Below are 20,218 nucleotides of genomic sequence, written 5' to 3'. Positions count from 1 at the left end.
CGGAGCTCGCCCATTGGCCGGGCAGGGCCCCCTCGCCGGCCGCCATTGGCGGAGACGGCCGGCCGGGGGCGTGGCCAGCGAGGAGTCAAAAGTGGCCTTCGAGCGAGGGCGAGTTTTGAAACTTTTCCCAAGCCCTATATGGGGAGATCGCTTCGCGCGCCGCTGCTGCCCGGAGGCTCCCTGCGCGCATCGCTCCGGCGGGGCGCGCGCGCCTGGCCGCCGCCGGCGGGGCCGTTTATTTGGATTCGGAGGGCTTGTTTTTGTTTACACCCCGCTTCACTTTCGCTCGGGACCCACGAGATGGTCGCTGCTGCTGCTGCTGCTGCTGTTGCGTCGTAGCGCTTGGGAGCCATCAGCTAAGCGCCTTTCTGGCCAGATTCCTTTTGACGCGTGACTTTTTGCCCGCACCCACCCCCCGTCGTCCCCGTGGCAAGATTTTTGTCCCTCTTCTCTGCGGGAACCCCGATGCGCGTGTGTCTCGGCCTTTGGACCTTCCCTTCGCCAGCCTCAGGGCGACCCCCCTCGCGGTCCTTTCTCAAGCAGGGGAGGGGAGCAGGGGAGGCAAGAAGGACGGAGCCGCAGGAGAGCCCGGCGCACTTCGCCCGTTTGGCAGGGGGGAGCCGGCCAGAAAAGGGACGGGGAGCGGCCCGAGGCATGGGAAGGCTCGCCTTTTGGTTTTGAGCGGCGGCGATCGGGAGGGCCGTTCCTTGCCAGAGGGTGGGGGACCTTCTCCTCTTGCTTGGCGATCTTCGCATCGATTTGCTCTGCATTTTTGCGGAAGGGATTTTACTTTCTCGACGGGGGAAAAATGCAGGCCCGTTATTCCGTGTCGGACCCCAACGCCTTGGGAATGGTACCCTACTTGAGCGAGCAGAACTACTACCGGACGGCGGGGACTTACGGCAGCATGGCCGGCTCCATGGGCGTCTACTCGGGCCACCCGGACCAGTATGGGGCCGGCATGGGCCGCTCCTACGGGCCCTACCACCCTCACCAGCCCACGGCCCCGAAGGACCTGGTGAAGCCGCCCTACAGCTACATCGCCTTGATCACCATGGCCATCCAGAACGCGCCGGAGAAGAAGATCACCCTCAACGGGATCTACCAGTTCATCATGGACCGCTTCCCTTTCTACCGGGAGAACAAGCAGGGCTGGCAGAACTCCATCCGCCACAACCTCTCGCTCAACGAGTGCTTCGTCAAGGTGCCCCGCGACGACAAGAAGCCCGGCAAAGGCAGCTACTGGACCCTCGACCCGGATTCCTACAACATGTTCGAGAACGGGAGCTTCCTGCGCCGTCGGAGGCGCTTCAAGAAGAAAGACGCTTCCAAGGAGAAGGAGGAGAGCGCCCGGGAGAGGTACCTCAAGGAGGCCCCCAAGGCCGCCGAGCTCTCCAAGGACGCGCCGTCCAGCAACCCCGCCGGGACCTCTTCTTCTTCCTCCTCTTCCTCCTCCTCCTCTTCCTCCACCTCCTCCTCTTCCTCCACCTCGTCCTCGGGCGCGGCGCCTTCTTCGGCGGCCGCCCCGTCGGAGAAGAAGGTGGTCATCAAGAGCGAGGCCTCCTCCCCGGACCTGCCCATCATCACCAAGGTGGAGACGCTCAGCCCGGAGAGCGGCAGCGCCCTGCAGGACAGCCCTCGGAGCGTGGGCTCCACCCCGTCGGGGTCCACGGAGAACTCGCTGCCGGGCGACGGGCATCACCCTCACCACCACCCTCACCATCCCCTCCACCCCGCGCACCACCACCACCACCCGGCCTCGGGCGGCGGCAACAGCAACGGCCTCTCCGGGTTCAGCGTGGAGAACATCATGACGCTGCGGACTTCGCCGGCCGGCGAGCTCAGCCCCGTCAGCCGGGCGGCGGCCGGCCTGGCCTCCTCCTCGTTGCCCCTGGGCTACGCCGAGGCGCAAGCCCCGGCCATCTACAGCCAGGCTTGCAGCCAAGGCGGCTTAGGGGACGGCGGGGCCAGCTACCAGTGCAGCATGCGAGCCATGAGCCTCTACACGGGCGAGAGGAACGCCCACATGTGCGTCTCCACCACCCTGGAGGAAGCCACGGCCTCCATCTCGGAGCAGCAGCAGCAGCAGCAGCAAGCCAACGGCGCCTCCTCCTCCTCCTCGCCCTTGGCCACCATGAACCTGGCCCCCGGGCCGCAGCAAGAGGGCGCGCTCACCCCCAGCCACCACCACCACCACCATCATCATCACCATCACCCCCACCCGCCTCTGCCTCACCACCAAGCCGGGGGGCAAGCCACCGCCGCCGCCGCGGCCGCCGCCGCCTCGTGGTACCTGAACCACACCTCACCTGAGATCAACCCTCACCTGCCGGGCCACGCCTTCGGCGCTCAGCAGCAGAATTTCTCCAACGTCCGGGAAATGTTCAACACCCACCGGCTGGGCATCGAGACCTCCGCGGCGGCCCTGGGCGAGCAACAGGTGAGCAGTAACTCCACCTGCCAGATCCCTTACCGAGCCGCGCCCTCTATATACCGGCACACGACCACCCCTTATTCCTACGACTGTACTAAGTATTGACCTGCACCTCTTAAGACAGACAGATAAGACAGACAGACACACACACGGAAAGGGGGGCTTTTAGCCGAATACTTTATTTTGCCCCGGAGGGATCTCGCTTTGAGTTTTTTTTCTCTCCCTCTGCCTCTGTGCCTGTATATTATTGTTTATTCAGCCGCTTCTCACTCAAACAAACAAACAGACTCGGGCAAAAGGGATAGCGGGTTTTCGGACACCACGTTTTCATCCTGTCCCCGCTCTTCTTGCCCTTCAAGTTAATTTTTACTTGAAACAAGCAAGCAAAACGACACAGAAGAAGAAGGCGGGGGTGGGGTGGGGGCTTATTTAAAAACAAAACAGAAAAGCAAACTAAAAATGGCTAGATTTTTTAGCGAAGACAGTGGCAAGACGTCTAAAGGTCTGGGCGAGGACGGTTTCAGATGAGGCTAAAGTTAGGGTGGATCGCCGACTTCCACCATGACCATTTATAGGAATTTTTTTTGAAATGGGAGGAAAATTATAAATACGCTATATAAAAATATATGTTCTGATGTTGGGATTTGTTTTTAGTGTGGGGGGGGCGGGTGGTGATTGTTTCAATTCATTGCGTTGTAAATATGTGTGGATTTCGAATCCGGCTTATTGAAGAGCCATTAATATAATATTTAAAGTTGAGTTCACTGGATTCCCATTTTTACCCTCTCCCCTGTTGTCCATCTTATGTCCAGCTGCCGAATTCGTAATCAATACATCTCTTCCTGTGTACAAAGACGCTTTTAGAAAGCCTTTTCCTTTTTTTAAAAAAATTATTCCTCTCTCTCTCTCTCTCTTTTTGTATATGAATAATTTATTTTTCCCCCCTAGTTGAATTTTTATGGAGAGGAGGGAGGGAGAGAAAAACAAAAGAAATCATGCTTTAAAAGTATCTGACACTTTCAAAATAGGAAAGAAAAAGGAGCAAACCAAGAGTGTCTCCTTTCTTTTCTTTTTTTCTTTTTTTGTAAAATAAGTTTCCACTCTGAACCAATCATTCAACCAAAAAAAATTCTCTTTTTGAATTCTACGTCACCTTTGTTGTGTCTTGTGTGGTCTTCATTGTTTGTACTCCTTCGAAAAGAAATAATAATAATAAATCCATGCTGTTTATTTCTCCTTTTAAAAAAATCTGCCGCATGTCTGTGTGAATTTTTGCATTTTGAGTGATGACAAACTTTATTCTTTGCCTCAGTAAGACAAAAGAGATGCGGATTCTCATCCGAACGGCTCCAGGGGTCTGAGAAATGGGGATCATTGAACCTGAAGAGGCAGGGAAATGTCGTTTATGAAGCATGTGAGCATGAGAGGTGGAAAGCGGTGTGAGTTTTAAGCATTAAAAAAAAAAAAAAAACAGTCTTCCAGAGTGAAAACAAAGGGAAGATGCCTATTTCAGGATGCTACCTTAAACCACCTAACAGGTCAATTCTCTATATCTCCTTACCCCACACATTTCTGGGGAGCTTGCGCTCAGATAAGTTGCCAAACTTATTTTAGGTCGGATCACAGACTTAGTTTCCATGCCGTTTTCCGTGCGGTAACCCCATTCACCTGTTCTACTAAAATGTGAGAGTGTTCTGTGTCACCTTTGAAACAGCCAGATTGCGTTGCGTATCTGGAGCTTAGAGACATGACCTCCCTCTTCCTCAAATACATCAGAGGAAGTGGACAGTAATCCAGGAAAACCCACAGTGTAAAAATATATATATATCTGTCAGTTTTAAAGGAAACTTCTTGGTTTCCAGTTCATCTCTAGAAGACCAGTGGGGCTTACTTCTGAGTAAACCATGAAAAAAAAAGTCTGGGTGCATCAGGAACTCAACCCAAAGGGAAGTTTTCTCACAGTTGTTACTACCAAGTGGGCATTTCTAATGAGCTGGAAGTGGGATATGCAACCTTTGCGCTCATTCTAGGGGGAAAAGTTTAAAATATTTTTTGCGGGGTGGGTAGATATCCTCTATTCTGTCCTGGGAGAATGGCAAAGAGGAATAAATAGGGAAACAGTAAATAGTAGATCGTATTCTCCAAGGGGGAAGTGCAAAAATCTTAGCCATGTTCACCTTAAAAAGGCAGAACGGGGTTGCATTCCAAAAAGACTCCCCCAAAGCAAGTCATGATGGTGATAACGATGGAATCAAAAGATTTTATTTTTTTTTTTAAAATAAATCCATTTGTTTAATTCTGCCGCCACTCCTTATGTTTGCTCCCTTTGTCCTTCTCTGCTTCTGTCGGCTTTCCTTTTAGACTCTCTCGCCCACTCCAGTGTTTCTCCTAACCTTTGTCGAAAAAGTTTGGGGCCTGGGGACAGAAAATAGACCCACTCCCGAGAAGTCTTTGACCTCAGTACATAACAACTCAACGTCTACTTGCTTAGAGAAAGGAATCTAACAGAGAACTCCCTTACAAGCTTCAACCGCTATTATGATCCACTCGGAATCTGATCGGAGAAAAGTTTTCTTGAAAGTTAAGGGCAACTAAGGTATTCAGAACCTCCTGCCCAGAAAATAAGGATTAGATTACAATTGCATATCCTTAATCTATACTCTCTCTGTGCGTGCGTGTGTGCTTATCCCTAGGATTATGCAGTCCTAGGTTTGGATCCCTAGAAATTACCCGATTTGGGAGAGTTACCGTTGCTGAAGTGTGTTTAGGATCTGCAGCCTTGGCCACCCAATCTGCCCCTTCCTGAGCCTTGTACACAGCTAAAGCTGAATAAACCAGAGGGGAGTGAGTTTGGAGACCCCTCGGAAGCACCTCTTTCTCTCCTGTCCGGGAGACATTTGGCAACAGGGGAAAGATCTGAGAACAGAGTAATCTCCAGGCAGACAAATCTGAGTTCCCCACCCCTACCCCCAATACCTTTAGAAAATAGCTGTTGGAATTCAAGATTGCGATTCAGGCTGTAACTTAAAACTCAATCCCAAATTAGACCTTGCCCTCCAAATTCCTGGGATTTTAGACAATATGTTTAGGATCAGATGGCAGGCAGTGGAAGATTTAGCTTTCTGTCTCCCCTCTTCTCTTTTTATCTCTTTCTTGATCTTAAAAAAGAGTAGGAGAGGAAAAAAAGAACGAGAAAAAAAGGACAGGTTTTCTAGTTATAGAACCTTGCAAATTTCTGCCAGTGAAACACAAAAAACGATAGATCAGTATTTACATCAAGTCTTGAATTTTGTAAGAATATCAAAAGAGATCTAGTAGGTTACAAGTGTTTGGGGTGGGGAGAGGTGAGCCTTTGGAGATTTATCTGGTTTATCAAAGGACCCAATAGGGTCATTAGAATACAGATTAGATAGGCATTTTGGCTAGGAATAGCCCTTCCCTTTTTTCCCCTTGAACCTTGGTAAATGTGATTTTAAGGTACAGTGTTTTGGGACATGGAGGCTTTATTTAGCAGCTGTGATTAAGAACTGCCAAAAGACCTTTCTTCTTTGTGAATTTGGAAACGGGAAATCAGGGTAGCTGATTTTGTGAGATGCAATCTTAAAAAAGAGAGACATGTTTCTCTTCTGCTTTACATTTCAGCCATCCAGATACCTCTGCTAAGATCATAAGCAAGGCGTAAAAGAAACAGGCTTTCTCCATTGTCCCTTATACCTTGACAAATCTTATACCAAGGTACAGTGCTTTGGGACATGGAAGCTTTATTTATCCACCATGACTAAGAGCTGCCAAATTCTTGGTGCATATGGAAAATGGCCCATTTCAGATTATCTAAATCCAGTGTCCAAAATTAAGGATGGGCGGTGAACATTAAAAATTACTGACCTTGTTGTGCGAAACAGGTCAGGTTTTATCTGTTCTGAAACAGTTGCTCATCAATTTCATTGGATGACCCTTGAGTTTTAATATGATGAGTGAGGAACAAAGACACCTCTAGGGTCTATGCACTTTCTTTATGCTATACATATTTTCCTTAAAAAGACACATAATCCACCATGTAATCAGGTCTCTTCAAAACTAGAAAGTTCCCAAACCTTTCAGTAGAGAAAGACTACTAAAATCTGGATTATTTTGGTTGCCACTTTCTCATCTTTTCCCAATTCTGTGAAATACTGTTTTGAACAGAGAGGTATTTATTGTGAATTCCTGCTTTGTTTATCATGAGGACTTGGGTACGCGACAAAAAAAAAATAGGGCTCTCAAAACATGTGGGTACCTCTGCCATATGGGTGCTTTAGAAGACATGCTTTATAAATAATACATTTTTAATTCTATATATAGAATGGTGTCAGTCCATATACGTACCTGCCCACCAGAAGGATAGATTTACAACCCTCCTAAACTGGTATACTCAGACGTAGCTTGTGCTTAGCTTAAGGGACTTCCTACAGAATTGCGGTTTTGCTATTTTATCTAGATAGCAAATTTAAATTGGTATAATGTGTTATGTCAGTTAATCAAGCAATAGTTTAGTTCTTCCAAATTTTAATCCAGAAAGATTGCAAAATAATGGCACACTTGTAATTTTCCCCCCAAAGTATTCATTCCAGCTCTGATACTTTGGTGGGGGGGCAGAAATCAGTTTTTTTGTCTAATAACAGGGTAATTTCATAGCAACAAAATTCTTTTTCATCAGGTCGCTTGAAAAAAAAAACTTAGACTGAGGTCTTTTAAATATGTAAATTTTTACTAAATCTTTTTATTGAAATTGCTGAGTTAACATACTCTTATCTGGTTGACATCTATAGGGCATAAGATTTATTGTCCAATTGTACTACTGTGCTTCTCTGATGGGGCTGGATTTGATGATCCATAGCATCCCTTCCAGCTCTGCAGTTCTAAATTTATATTATTATTATTAAAAAATATCAGAAGACATAGTCAATCAAAATTATAAAAACATTGACTACTATTACTATTACTATTACTATTACTATTACTATTGCTATTGCTATTGCTATTACTATTACTATTACTATTACTATTACTACTACTACTACTACTACTACTACTATTACTATTACTATTACTATTACTATTACTAATTCTATTACTACTACTACTACTACTACTACTGACCAATTCCAACACTCCTGACACCAATACTAGGATACTTTGGCATGCCAAATCCTGTCAATTAGTTTCCATGAAAGAATTGTTTCATTTACCGTCATCTCCTCTTTGTTTCCCTTCTTGAGGATAGTCAACAGACCCTCAAATCATTGGTACAATTAAAAAATGGCAAATAACTGGCTGGATTGAAAAAACCTATGGATTACAGTACATATGGGAGTTACTTCGAAGTAAATATGCCCTGGGATTGAAAGGTGTGGGGCAGAGGAAGCCCATATTTTCTTTCATGCTCTCTATCTTCTTGGGGTTATTTCTGACCTCTGCAATTTCATATTGTGTGATAGGTGCCCAAGCTTTTTCTTTCATTTTTTTTTCTTGTTATTTCTCTCCTCCTGGAGACTGGGCATCATCTCATGGCTATCTGGGGGGAGATCAGAGTGAGAAACATCGTCCAACCATTCTCAAATAAAGGTCACAGTTATTACTAATCATGGGAGGAAACAAGGCATAAATTGGAGGAGGATCCCACAGCTGAACTGGGTCTGATCATCCATGGGTCAGTCGGTCCTGCAATGGGCAAAACAGAATAGATGGCTGCTCTTAGCACATACTGCCTGCTTCCCTCATTATGAATTGTTGTTCTCACTTAAAAGTAGGTCTTCACAGTCATGGATCTGTGACTGTGAGGCAACATTACGCTCCACGCTCTATCACTTTTACAAAACGTGGGTGCCAACCGTGTGCAAGAGCAGGGAAGAGTGTGGATTCTTTTTGAAACTTTCTTTCAGTGGTTATAGCCACTGGAACTGATTTTCCCCTAGAAAGTTAAGGAATGATTATAGGTTTATTTTATAGCAGTGCGTCCAAACAGCCGGGCACGGCTTTCTCAAGGGTGAGACATTCTGCCCTGAGAGGGATATTCTGTTGCGCATCCACTAATAGTCTCTAAACCATTTCTCTGAACGTGTAGACTTCTTTACTGACCAATATGGTATTGGAGACGGCATGAACATTCCATCTGCGGTGTGTGATCTGTGATGATCATTCATGTGCGATGTGTCTTGCAACTACAACTTGGTGGGCTTTTTTTGCAAGGAAGACTGTACAATTATTTTTTCATAGCTGTTGCAAAATCACGTTCTTCCCCTTATTCTCTTCCTGCATGATGTCTGGCTTTATTAAATACCCTACAGGGAAGCAGTTTCGAAGTTTGAAGCAGGGTTTAAAGATAACTTAAAAATGCATACATATAAATAATATACCATATTTTTCGCACCATAAGACGGCACTTTTTTCCCACAAAACAGGGGGGGTGGAAAGTCTGTGCGTCTTATGGAGCGAAGAAAACAGATTATATTTTCCTGTTTTCTTCTCCTAAAAAATTGGTGGGTCTTATGGAAAGGTGCGTCTTATGGAGCGAAAAATACGGTATATATGTTACCATAAACTAAAGTTTAATTCAAATAAATAGAAATAGAAACATTTGTTTCGATTTAAAAAAAAAATCAAAACATCGTACAGGTACTAATATTTTAATTGAGGTACTCAGAGGTAAATCTCAGTGACTTCAAAATGTTATGCTTTTGAGGAAGAATTCCAGTCACTATGGTCTTGTTTTTATCCCTGCTTATGACAGATTTCATCTATATAAGCTTTAATTGCTACAGTCTTCTTCCTTCCTTCCTTCCTTCCTTCCTTCCTTCTATTCATCAACAGCTCCTTCCTTCCTTCCTTCGTGGAAGAAATTTTTCAGTGCTCCCCCTCTGCCTTTCGGGGAGAAATGCTCCTTAATTTCCCCCACTCCTCTTGAAAGGAAATGGCCATGTTCTATATTTCAGGGATAAAATCATTTAATTTCCCAAACCAAAGTTTCAAAGGGAATGAAAGCTCTGACAGCTTTCTCTCTCTCCAGCTACAGGCAGTTATGGAAAAGATGCACTGTAAACTTAAATTATCTTTGCTCAAAGTGGTGAGATAGGAGATTAAACCAGATCAGATCGCTATTGTTGGATATGGAGTATGTTTTTCTTTTCTCAGAAAGAAAGAAAATCCGGTTCTGGAAAAGAGGGTGGGAAGTTTACAAAACTAACCTGAGATTTCAAAAACTCTCCTCTAACAACTTTTCATACTTCCAACATTTTAGTAACTAGCATTGAAATAATAAAATACAACTCTATATTTATTTAGGTACTAGAATCTGCCTTCCTCCCTTGGGGGTTGGAAGAGATACAACCAAGGTACCTTAAAATCAATCAAATTAAAAACAACTAAATGGTAACTAAATTGACGCTGTGTCAAAATTTAATGCATGCTTGAATACCTTATTTTAGGAACAGTCAATGGGGGAGGTCTGACCTTCATTGCTTTGCTGGTGGGCTCCTTAGCTAAGGTTGGAAACAGAATTCTTAACCCGAGAGGCCTTGGGTCAGATCCTGCAAGGTTCATCTTAGGTTCATAAAAGTCTGACCCCCCCTCCCCTTTCTCCTACAATATATAAATAGCTGCAAGAAGTTTGTAAGGTCAAGACTCTGCCTCGTCCACACCCAAACTGAAGCATCAAATATCTGCTGCCTGGGTTTTTAATTGAGGCCGGGATAGGAAATATTTTAGCAGAAAGCTTTCTATAGCTATGGCCATTTCATTGACATTCAGCATGAGGGACCGAACAAGTCAGATTCCGATTGGTAGTCGTCTTCCAGAGGCTGTTTGGCTCCCGAACCAAGTGGATTCCACAACTTGAAAAACACCAGCATACCGAAGGTTCTGGATCCTGTCCTCTTTTGCCTGCCACAAAGGCAAGGAATTTATGGACCTCCAGATTGCTAGCACCCACTTGTGTCCAGTCAGTAGACAAGTGTGATGGGAGTTGTAGTGGGCCATCTGGAGGAAGAGCTGTAGGGAGACCTAGGTTTCAGTTAAGAACAATGGCACATTTGTTCCTCCGGCTTTTGCAAGACAACTGCTTTGCCTCCCCCCATCCTCCCCCCCCACCTCCCGCTTGCGCTTCGAGTTTGTTTTGGCCTCGGCCAGCTTGTGAAGGGGAATATCAAGAAATCCAAATGCCAAAATCACTTAGAACTTTAGACTTGAGGAAGGGGGGGAAAGAGGAACAGAGGGCATAAGAAGCTTCTCTTCCCCACCCCCTGCTTTCCATTTCCCAAGTTAATCTGGGAAAGTCATGTCCTGAGAAACAATTGAGGCTCTTTCATATCAAGTGTCTCTTTCCACTGCTGTCAGCCAAAGCAACAAACAAAGGATCCTTCCTCCTTCTAACGTGACAGGAGAGAGCCGAGTATTTTTACTATAGATATAGAGTTTTCTATTTACCTGCTATGATTGAAAGAAGAGGTAGACCCCTTCTGAACACACTGATTTCATAACTCAGGGATCTGGCCATGTGCAGATCTGATGTGGCATGTGGCACGCCAGGCCATTTTTATATGCCTACCTCTTCATCCAGGTTGTCCCCCTCTTCCCTGCTGCTTGGGGAAAAGGTGGATTGCCAACCTGAGAAGACCACACAGTTCACTGTTGAAATGAGCTAGCAGCCCACCTGCAACTTTTTAACACCAACCATGATCCACTTTTCAGAACCAGAAGTGGACTTCCACCCACTTTCGGTCCCACGTTTTTGCATTTTCTGGCACTCTGGACAGTCGGGGTGATGCTTAGAGGCTACATGCGGCAGTAAAAGGGGGTCCCAGCTCTACAAAATTTGCTCACTGCAGTGTAAATCTACTTTCTAGTTGGCTGGACCAGCCTCCCATTTGGATTAAGAACTCTACTGCTAAAATCCCCAAGAAAGCAGGGACCATCGTCCAAAAAAAAAGGACATTTGCGAAATACTGACTTGAGATGCCCCCATATTGAGAATCGGCTGTATCTCTTCAGCTCATGTGGGTCTGATCCTCACCCCTTCCCAGTCTCTACTGAAACCTTGATCATCTGTATCCTTTCCCTGTAAGAGAGGTTATAAAACGTAAGAGACAAAATAAAATCAATGCTTAGAAGAGTTCCTTTTACAGGACTACACCTCCCAAAATGCACAGAGAGATACTGATGGGGGAGCGAAAAATAAAATAAAATAAAATCCCAAGCTATGTTTTGTATCGTCAAGCTGACTCTGCTGCCGGCGTGCTAAGGAAGGCTGTGTCTCAAGACGCAGCATGCCAGCTTTAATTGAAGAAGGCCCTGAGTTCAGTTTCTGCACCTCTAGTGTAAAGGATCAGGTAGTAAGGAATGAGAAAGAACCACCTCTTCTAAAGCCCATGGAACCATTATCGGTGTCAGAGTAGATTTGACTGATCTAGGTGAATAAGTATGGTAAGTAAATACAGTCGGGTTGTATTTTACTTGAGTGGATGAAGGTCAGGATTGGGACTGGTCAGAGGCTGCAAATATTACTTTCTTCGGATCACAACCCCCCAAACCCTCATCAGGACGCTGGGAGTTGTAGTCCAAAAAAAGGTCACTGTTCCCAGACTTTGAGTTTGGGTCTGTGATAACCCCAGAAGCTTGCTGAGCATGTGTTGTTTAGATATTTGCTATAATACTTGGGCTTTCCCCACAACATGTTCCTCCTTGGTCTTTCTAATGGGTCACATAGGAGACTGGATAAATCTAAACTTCAAGCGCCAGTGGTTAACACTGAGAATGCCTGCCCTGCGTGTGTTGAAGGCGTGGGTCAGAATTATGCTCAGAACCGCAGGATGTAAAGGCCCCACTGGTATGGCCAGTCCACCTGATTTTTGGTCTGCAGCTACAAGACCTGGAGGTTGACCTTTCTAAAGTTACGGGGTCTTTGTGGGTGCCAAAGGGCAGGGAAGACCCCTTTGCACACGTGCCGAGAAAGTAAAGCATCTCATGCCGATGAGGATGGCACAAGTCGTCGGCAAGGAAGAAGTTGCTGGTCGTAAAATAAAACATTGATAATCTGAATAGGCCAGGAGGTGGCTAGGAGGAGGGGAACACCCGGGGGGGGGGGACAACCTCCCTGTTCAGTTATCAAATGACTCTGGGTCATAAATAAATATTGAGTTGTCAACTTTAACCCCATAGGTGCCTATTCCATCGGGTCCTTTCAGGTGCACTTGCTAGCTAGATCTGCACAGAGATGGGGCAGCCCTAAAGGAAACCTGTAAATGCCCCACTCCCGTTTTGCTGACTTTCAAATCCATCCTCTCAAACTTTCTTCTCACACGGCTGCTGGCGTGGCTATGGCTGTTCAAAAGGCTGTCTTTCCCCTTGAAGATGCCGAGTCCTGCTTCTGTTCACTTAGGACATTAAGTTTTTAGTTCTGGCACTCAGGGGACTGCATTGCAAAAATATTTGGGGGTGTTTTCATGTGACAGACGTGATGCTCTGGTGCAGCAGAGCTTGGAAAATTTCTAGCTTTAAAACAGAGCCACCTCATTCTGGCTAGGGTATTCTGGAAGCATTTTCCTGCTCTGTTGTGTGTTCTTTACTGAGTCATGGCACGATAGCCCCAATTCCCAACAAAATCTTTCTGTGAGGCCAGAGGTTGGGAGTTTGATTCCCCACTGTGCCTCTTGCAAAGCAGAGCCAGCCTGGGTAGCCTTGGGCCAGCTGCACAGTCCCAGGCACCCCCAGAAAAAGGGAATGGTAAACCATTTCTGCCTGTTCTCTACCTGGAAGACCTCAAAATGGGTCACCATAAGCCAGAGTCGACTTGGTGGCACCTAATTAATCATTCTAACGAAGGACACGTGAGATCCAGCCTCATGTCAGTCACTTCTGTATGTCTGTAATCCTGCCAATTTTAGGGGCAGGACAAAGGATGGAGGTGAATTGATCTGAATGATTGTCTGACAGCGGGTGTCCTGCACCAGACTGGCTGGCGCAGGCATCTTCCCCATCTGAAGACTGCAGCAGCCACGGGAAACTGGCCTGTGGTTCTGTGGCAGTATCACAGATCCAAAACCCCAGCGAGAACTTTCTAATTTCAAGGCACTCTCCAACCATTCCCTCCCTCCCCCCTTCCATGATTGCCGAATTCAGTACTGTACTGCTTTTCCATGTGGCTGATCCATGTCTTCATCTCATGCTCGATGAGTTAATGAGTCCGACTATGTACTTTATTAGTCACACAAGCAGAGTCACGCTGTTCTCCATCCCTTCTTCCAGAGAGCTCAAGGTAGGGTACCTGCCTCTCCTGCTCTTCAATCTTCTTGTCTCGATGACCCTGTGAAGTGGATCAAAGGGAGTAGCCCAGTCATCCTCTCTCCGCATAAGCTGCTGCACCAGGTTGTTGTGAGAAACACGGAGGGAAGTAGAGGACAATCTGTGCTTGCCTCAAGTATGGTGGAATAAAAAATAAAAATAAACCAGGCATGTCATAAGTAAATAAAACTGAGAATGAATGTTCTTAATGCCAAGATTGCAACCCCATGTGTATTTAGGATTGTACATTTTATAATGCTGAGGCTAGGGAATCAACACCAATGAAGAAATGTATTCATTCATTTGTTTGTTAATTAGTTAGTGAATCAGTTGTATTAACAATGGGCAACTGTGGTCCTTTATATTTTTTTGCCTGTAAGCCAGCAGAGTCAACATTACCGAATTTTAGCAGATGCAGCTACATTTCCCTGGGGATTCAAAGATGGCTTTGCCCAATCCAGTTTCTTTCTTTCTTTCTTTCTTTTTCTTTCTTTCTTTCTTTCTTTCTTTCTTTCTTTCTTTCTTTCTTTCTTTCTTTCTTTCTTTCTTTCTTTCTTTCTTTCTTTCTTTCTTTCCTTCCTTCCTTCCTTCCTTCCTTCCTTCCTTCCTTCCTTCCTTCCTTCCTCTCACATTAGATCATTGCACAATTTGAAATTATGAACATATATGAAATATTGGTAAAATTAAAAACAAATTAAAATATTAAGATTAATTAGACTACTTTTGACCAGAAATTGGGCTAATTCAAGAGCATTATCTTGGCCATTAGCTAGATCTTCTTTTGTGCACTGGTGGGGCATAAATTTCATGTGTGTTATGTACTGCATTGAATGAACTTCTCCACAGTCCCAGAAAATTTGTCCTGTATCCAAGTAGCTTTGTTTTACTTGATGATCCTTTGATCTTCTTACCTCACTTCAAAGTCTATTACGTGACTTCCAGATGCTCCAGCAAGAGTCTTGTCCTGGTGGGAGACACTCTTTAGGACTCCATCCATTGGGCCAGTTGTGTTTCTGTTCTCCATAGGGTAAGCTTAGCCTCTTCTGGTTTAATATTTAGAGCCTCAATTGCTGCTTTTTCACCACTATACCTTATTGTGAGGAGAGAAAAGTGAAACGCTGTCCTGTGCAAGCCAGTCCACAGACCTAATGCGCTATGGAAGAAAGGGGCCAGCTGAGTTTAATTTTGTAACAGAAGATCAGACCAAATTAAACTAAGATTAGGACTGATGGGTATGGCTCCAAAATTCAGCCCCTTGGTTAGATCAGGGCCAGACAGAAGACTGATCAAGATTTCCTGGTAGATCTTTGAGGATTTGCAGTAGATTAGCAAATGGTTCTGACGCTGAAATGGTTTTATCGCCAGTCACAACAAAACCTCTTTCCTTCTTCCTAAATTAGGCTGCTAAAAGAAAGAATATCTGTGTGTGAGGGGAAATGGGTAGATAGATTTGTTTCTGAAAAGACGCCAGTTCTGTGACTGAAAAATTTTGGTCTGAGCTTGCCTTCAAAGGTGACTCGTTCTGTGAGGCCTTCTCAAAAGTCATGTTTCTGCCCAGATGCCAGAGAAAATGCTGTTAAGTCTGCACATCCCAAGGAGACAGGTCAATCAAATCAATTTTTAAAGACCTCTACATTCCATGAGAAAGCTATTTTGGTTAACTGAATATTCCTATAGGTTCTTACAAAACTGGAGTTAGAAGCACCATCTCAAGTGTTCCCCCCCCCCCCCATAATCTCCGGTGCAACTCCCAACCTCCCAAATTTAAAAAAAAAATTATTCAAAGGGGGGACAGAAGAAGGCAGCCCTCTAAGATCCATGGAGGTGCATATGTATCTTGAGGTCCATTCTCTCTTGAACCCTGCCGGATTCCTCTGTCAAATGATGCTCTCTTAGGCAAATACAGGCACCATCTAAAAGTTTAGGGAAAAATTCCTCTTGCTTCAGAAAATTCATTTTTGCCCATGGATAGCTCATGGTCCAGGTGGGGGAGGGCACCACTGCTCCAAATAGACCATGGGCTATCTATGCTTCCACTTGCGTGCACATTTAAGGAATCACTTAATCCTCCATGTCTTTCACTCTGAGGGTGCGGTTCCACTGTCAAAAAGAATCACTGTTAAATTGATTTTAATTGATAGTTAAATTGATTTAAGTTTAAATTGATTTATAAATTCCCGGGCCCATGACACATGAATGGAATCAATTTATTTGGGCTGCAAAGTGAGGTTTTTTTTTCCAACCGGTCAGCAAGGGCTTTTTAAAATACCTCACTTTTAGATCAATTTAATTGGAATTGGGTTTGTTATTGTGGAGAATGCTATTGATTTACTTTATGCCCCTGTTCAATTTGGGCAGTTTTTACTCTCCTTTAAAAAAAAATTCTTATACAAATGTTTAGCGATGCATCGCTTAGTGCACTGTGACCACAAATGTATTCTTTTTGTTAAGAGTTTATCACAGCATCACTTAATCAATAGATTGTGTTCTCGGATGAATGCAGCCTTTGATTTAGTGATGCATCACTTTTTTTTTTTTTTTTAATGGAACAAACTGCATTCTCATAAAACAGAAAGGGAATGAGTCGATTTCATCGGCGTACCTCCCAAAATCAGTTTTAATTACCAGAAATAAATTGAATTAATTTAAGTCAAAGTGAACATGGTTACCGGTTTATGTACCACATGACTTAAACTTGCTTTTAAAAAAGTTGGAACGGGAATTGATTCGAATTGCCAGTGAAACCACACCCTGAATGCAATTCAGGTTAAAAGGTAGTCGTGTTCTACTATATACATTCAGCATTAACACAATAACCATTACTACATTGATTACTAAAAACAATAATAAATTGTTGTAGCAATAGTAAACACAGTTACTAATTCTTTATTTGATACAAGGGCTAGCAACATGACTTAGGATATTTTCCTGTGAGAAATTTCCCCAGCGGAACACACAATAGAGGCTAAGAGCAAACACTTTGCTTCTGTTAATATGATTTGAATCCAGGTCTTGTAGTTTTCATTTCTGCCTCCTTTAAAAACAACTAATATTTTTTGTGGGGGGAAGCAGAAAAAACAACTAATATTAGTATTAAGTACATTGGCTGGATAACTCAGTGGTTTAGATCTCTGGCTGTGGAGCCAGAGGTTGGGGGTTCGATTCCGCTCTGTGCCTCCTATGAGTAGATCCAGCCTGTGTGGCCTTGGGCAAGCTGCACAAATCCAGGGCTATCCCAGAAGAAGGGAACGGCAAACCACTTCTGAGTGTTCTCTACCTGGGAAACCCTGAAAAGGTTCTTCATAAGTCAGAATTGACTTGACAGCACCAGACTATTATTTTTTTTTAATATTATTCCTGCACCAATTAGTTAGCTTCAGCTCCTGCTATTGGAATCAATATGGAAACATCTTTATAATACTTAATAACATTTATCCATAGAAGGGGTGGGCAAAGTGTGGCATTCTAGATTACAACTCCCATCACTCCAAGCCTGTATGCTGGTCCCCATGGTCCGCAACATCATCTGTAGAGCTAAACTGGCCCATTCTTGGGATTCCCATTCACTTATGGATTCCCGAGTTATGCAACTCAACTTTGCTCCCATGTCTGCTTGTATCTCTGGATCTTAGAGGTCTAATAAGAAACAAAAACGGAACCTGTAGGCCTGACACTCGCCCATCCCTGCCTTAAATCACACACCACTCTAAGACCAGTTGGGTTCAGAACCGCCCAAAACCAGACAAATCCCCAGACCTCCCAGAAACCACGAAGAAACCAGTGTCATCCTGGAGGCTAACAGATTTGTTATGGCAGGACCTCTTGCTGTAAAAGCTTTGTTAGTCTTTGCGATGCTGGAAGACTGGTTTGCTTTGGCTCATAAAGACGAATATTATTATCCCCCTGAAAGCCGGCACGTCCCAGAAGAGATCTATTATTGTGATTATGGTATTGTTCTAATGACTATATCTTGGTATTTGTTCTAATTACGTGGGAGCGATTATGACTATTAGAGGTGGATTGGCAAGACCAAGCATTCTTGAAGTCTCAAAGCACAGCACAATTTATATTCTGCTCACACATGGTAGTTCCTCCTAGTGTTGCGTTTCTCAAATTCTCATAGCTAAAGGGGGTGAAAATAACTTTGGGCTAATAAACCCCATCCTGTAATGGTTTTCTTTTTAGAATGTGCGGGAGCTACCTGTTTCCAGAAGTGGTGCACACAGCTGCTTCTGGTTCTTTTTTAGCAAATCTGTTTGTTTATTTGTTAAATGTCTATACCACACCTTCTAGTGGCATGCTGTTACTCTGGATGGTTTCCAAAGAAGGATAAACATGAACATAACAAAACAATCGCGCGCACACATACATCACCATAATGTTTTTTGAAAAGTCAGCTCACAGAGAGCACAAGATGGCGGCTATGGGCATACAACAAATGTAAAAAAAACCACACACAAATAAATCAGAAAAACAGCAATTACACATGAAGAAGGTCCTGAAACACTTCTCTGCACAATAAGGTTTTTATGTGTTTCCTAAGTATCAAGAATATAGGGGGGCTGGCACATCTCCATAGGTAGAGCATCCCCACCTGGAAGGCCTGCTGCCCATCGAAGACTACCTGGCCTCTTTAACAAGGCTTTTAAAAGTTAACGTTTAACTTTTAAAAAGTTACTTGTAAAAGCTTATAGCTCTTAGAATTTTCGAAGCCGATCTGACCTGATTCCCCCCAAAGGGTGGAGAATATTCTGAGAAAATTGTGTCCCTTAGCTTTCTGTGCGGGGGGGGGGTGGAAAGGAGGTTTTGAGATCATGGGGGAAAATTTTTCTTCCTGTTTAGAAACGTCTTCCCAAAACTTTTGGCTCAGAGGGCGACGCTCTAGTCTCTGGACAGCGACCCGGATCTCCCTTAGACCAGGCTTTGTTTATTCCAGACCTACTTCTGAGTAAGACGTGTCTAGAACCGCTCTGTTAAATATGTTTTTCCAGCTACCTTTGACTCAGAGCTTGGGAAAGTTCCCCTTTTTTTGGACGACAACGCTCAGAATCCCCGCAAACCAACAGGGATTCTGGGCGTTGTAGTCCAAAAAGGGACTTTTACAAACTTTGCTGCTGCTTTCTCGTCTAAGTCTAGTTCTCTCTAAATCATGGAGCCCCGGGAATGGCGGCGGCGGCGGCCCATCCCCAGCTGCCTCATCCTTTCACCCCAGGAAATAGTCCGCGATCGAGCTGGAACTCTGCACATGGAAAACTCAACCGCCTTCTCTTAGGCAGGCTTTCTCTCGCGGCGGTTTTCTCGGCTTGCGTGTCTTCAAACATCCCCCGGGCCCAATTGATTATATCCAGAGGACCTGCTTTGGAAGCCCCTGCGCCGCAGGTAAGCGCCGGCCGTTGCTACTTCGAGAAAAAAAAAGGCACTTTGGATATGCTCAGGAGACCGTCTCCTTTGATCAGCTTTTCCCGCTTCCCTTCTCGCGCGCCTCGAGCCCCCCCTCCATCAATTTTTGGGGAAAGATAAGACACCTAAAGGACCAATCGGAAGCTCCGGGGCCTCTGATTGGTGAGAATCCAGGGCTACCGTATTTCTCCTACTCCAGGGAATTCCCGCAGAAGCTTTTTAATTTTTTTTTTTAAAATAAGCCGTTCTGTCCTCTTACAAACGTGGCTCGCTTCCTTCCCTTCCCCGGCTCGTGTAAACGCACTCCTACCGAGTCCCTACAGCCTGCGCTACCCTCCGCCTGCCTGGATCCCAAGCCATACCGGTAGGAAAATGGATGGTCAGATATAATCAATCTTGCTTGGATTTTACTTTGAATTGCCTTCTCTCAAGGAGGAAGTCGGGGACTTGGAAATCACTCTTTCCGACCTCGATGTGGGCAAACGTGGCGGCTATTAAACTTCCAAGTTCTGCGCGGTCCCGAAACCAGCCGAGCTAAGGACGAGCGCTTGGGTTCTTTATCCGAAAGAGACTTCGGATTATTGCCCAGAGATCCTTTTTTTTCCCCTCTGGCCTCCCTAACGCTTCCCCGTCCCTGAAGCCAAGGCTAGAAATTATTTATAAAACGGAAATAACCGGACTTAAATTCTTGCGTGTGGCCACGGAGATCCCTTTGATTTCACTGGGATTTATTTAGGTGCGCTTAGCCGCGACCGGGGGAGCATCCTTCTTCAATTCCCTCTTTTGGCTTCAATTCCCTCTTGTGCCCGTCTTAACGCAGGTTAATATGCAGACAGTCAATCATTCATTAAGAACGATGATGATGCCAGAAAATCGATGGTTCGAGGCGGTTTATTTGAAAGACCTTCCCAAGAGACACAGAGACTGCCGATAGCCTGTATGTTTTATCTACCTTCCTAATATTCAGGTGCACCACCCGACAGGAGATGTGCACACACCCCAAGCTTAAATTATTCCCCAAAAGGCAGAAATAAATGAATGACTGAATAAAAATAGCTTTTATGCTGACTT

General features: G+C 44.9%; 1 protein-coding gene across 1 annotated transcript; it reads left to right on the top strand.

Moving 5' to 3' along the window:
* The first annotated feature begins 111 nt into the window (after positions 1–111).
* FOXC2 (forkhead box C2) lies at positions 112–18,897 on the top strand. The gene has a single exon (XM_020808479.3). The coding sequence runs from the start codon at positions 809–811 to the stop codon at positions 2,537–2,539; it is 1,731 nt and encodes a 576-aa protein (XP_020664138.3). The 5' UTR covers positions 112–808; the 3' UTR covers positions 2,540–18,897.
* The last annotated feature ends 1,321 nt before the right edge of the window (positions 18,898–20,218 follow it).

This window comes from Pogona vitticeps, chromosome 10 (assembly GCF_051106095.1).
Source record: "Pogona vitticeps strain Pit_001003342236 chromosome 10, PviZW2.1, whole genome shotgun sequence".
Lineage (NCBI taxonomy): Eukaryota > Metazoa > Chordata > Lepidosauria > Squamata > Agamidae > Pogona > Pogona vitticeps.
This window is presented reverse-complemented; position numbering and strand designations above follow the sequence as displayed.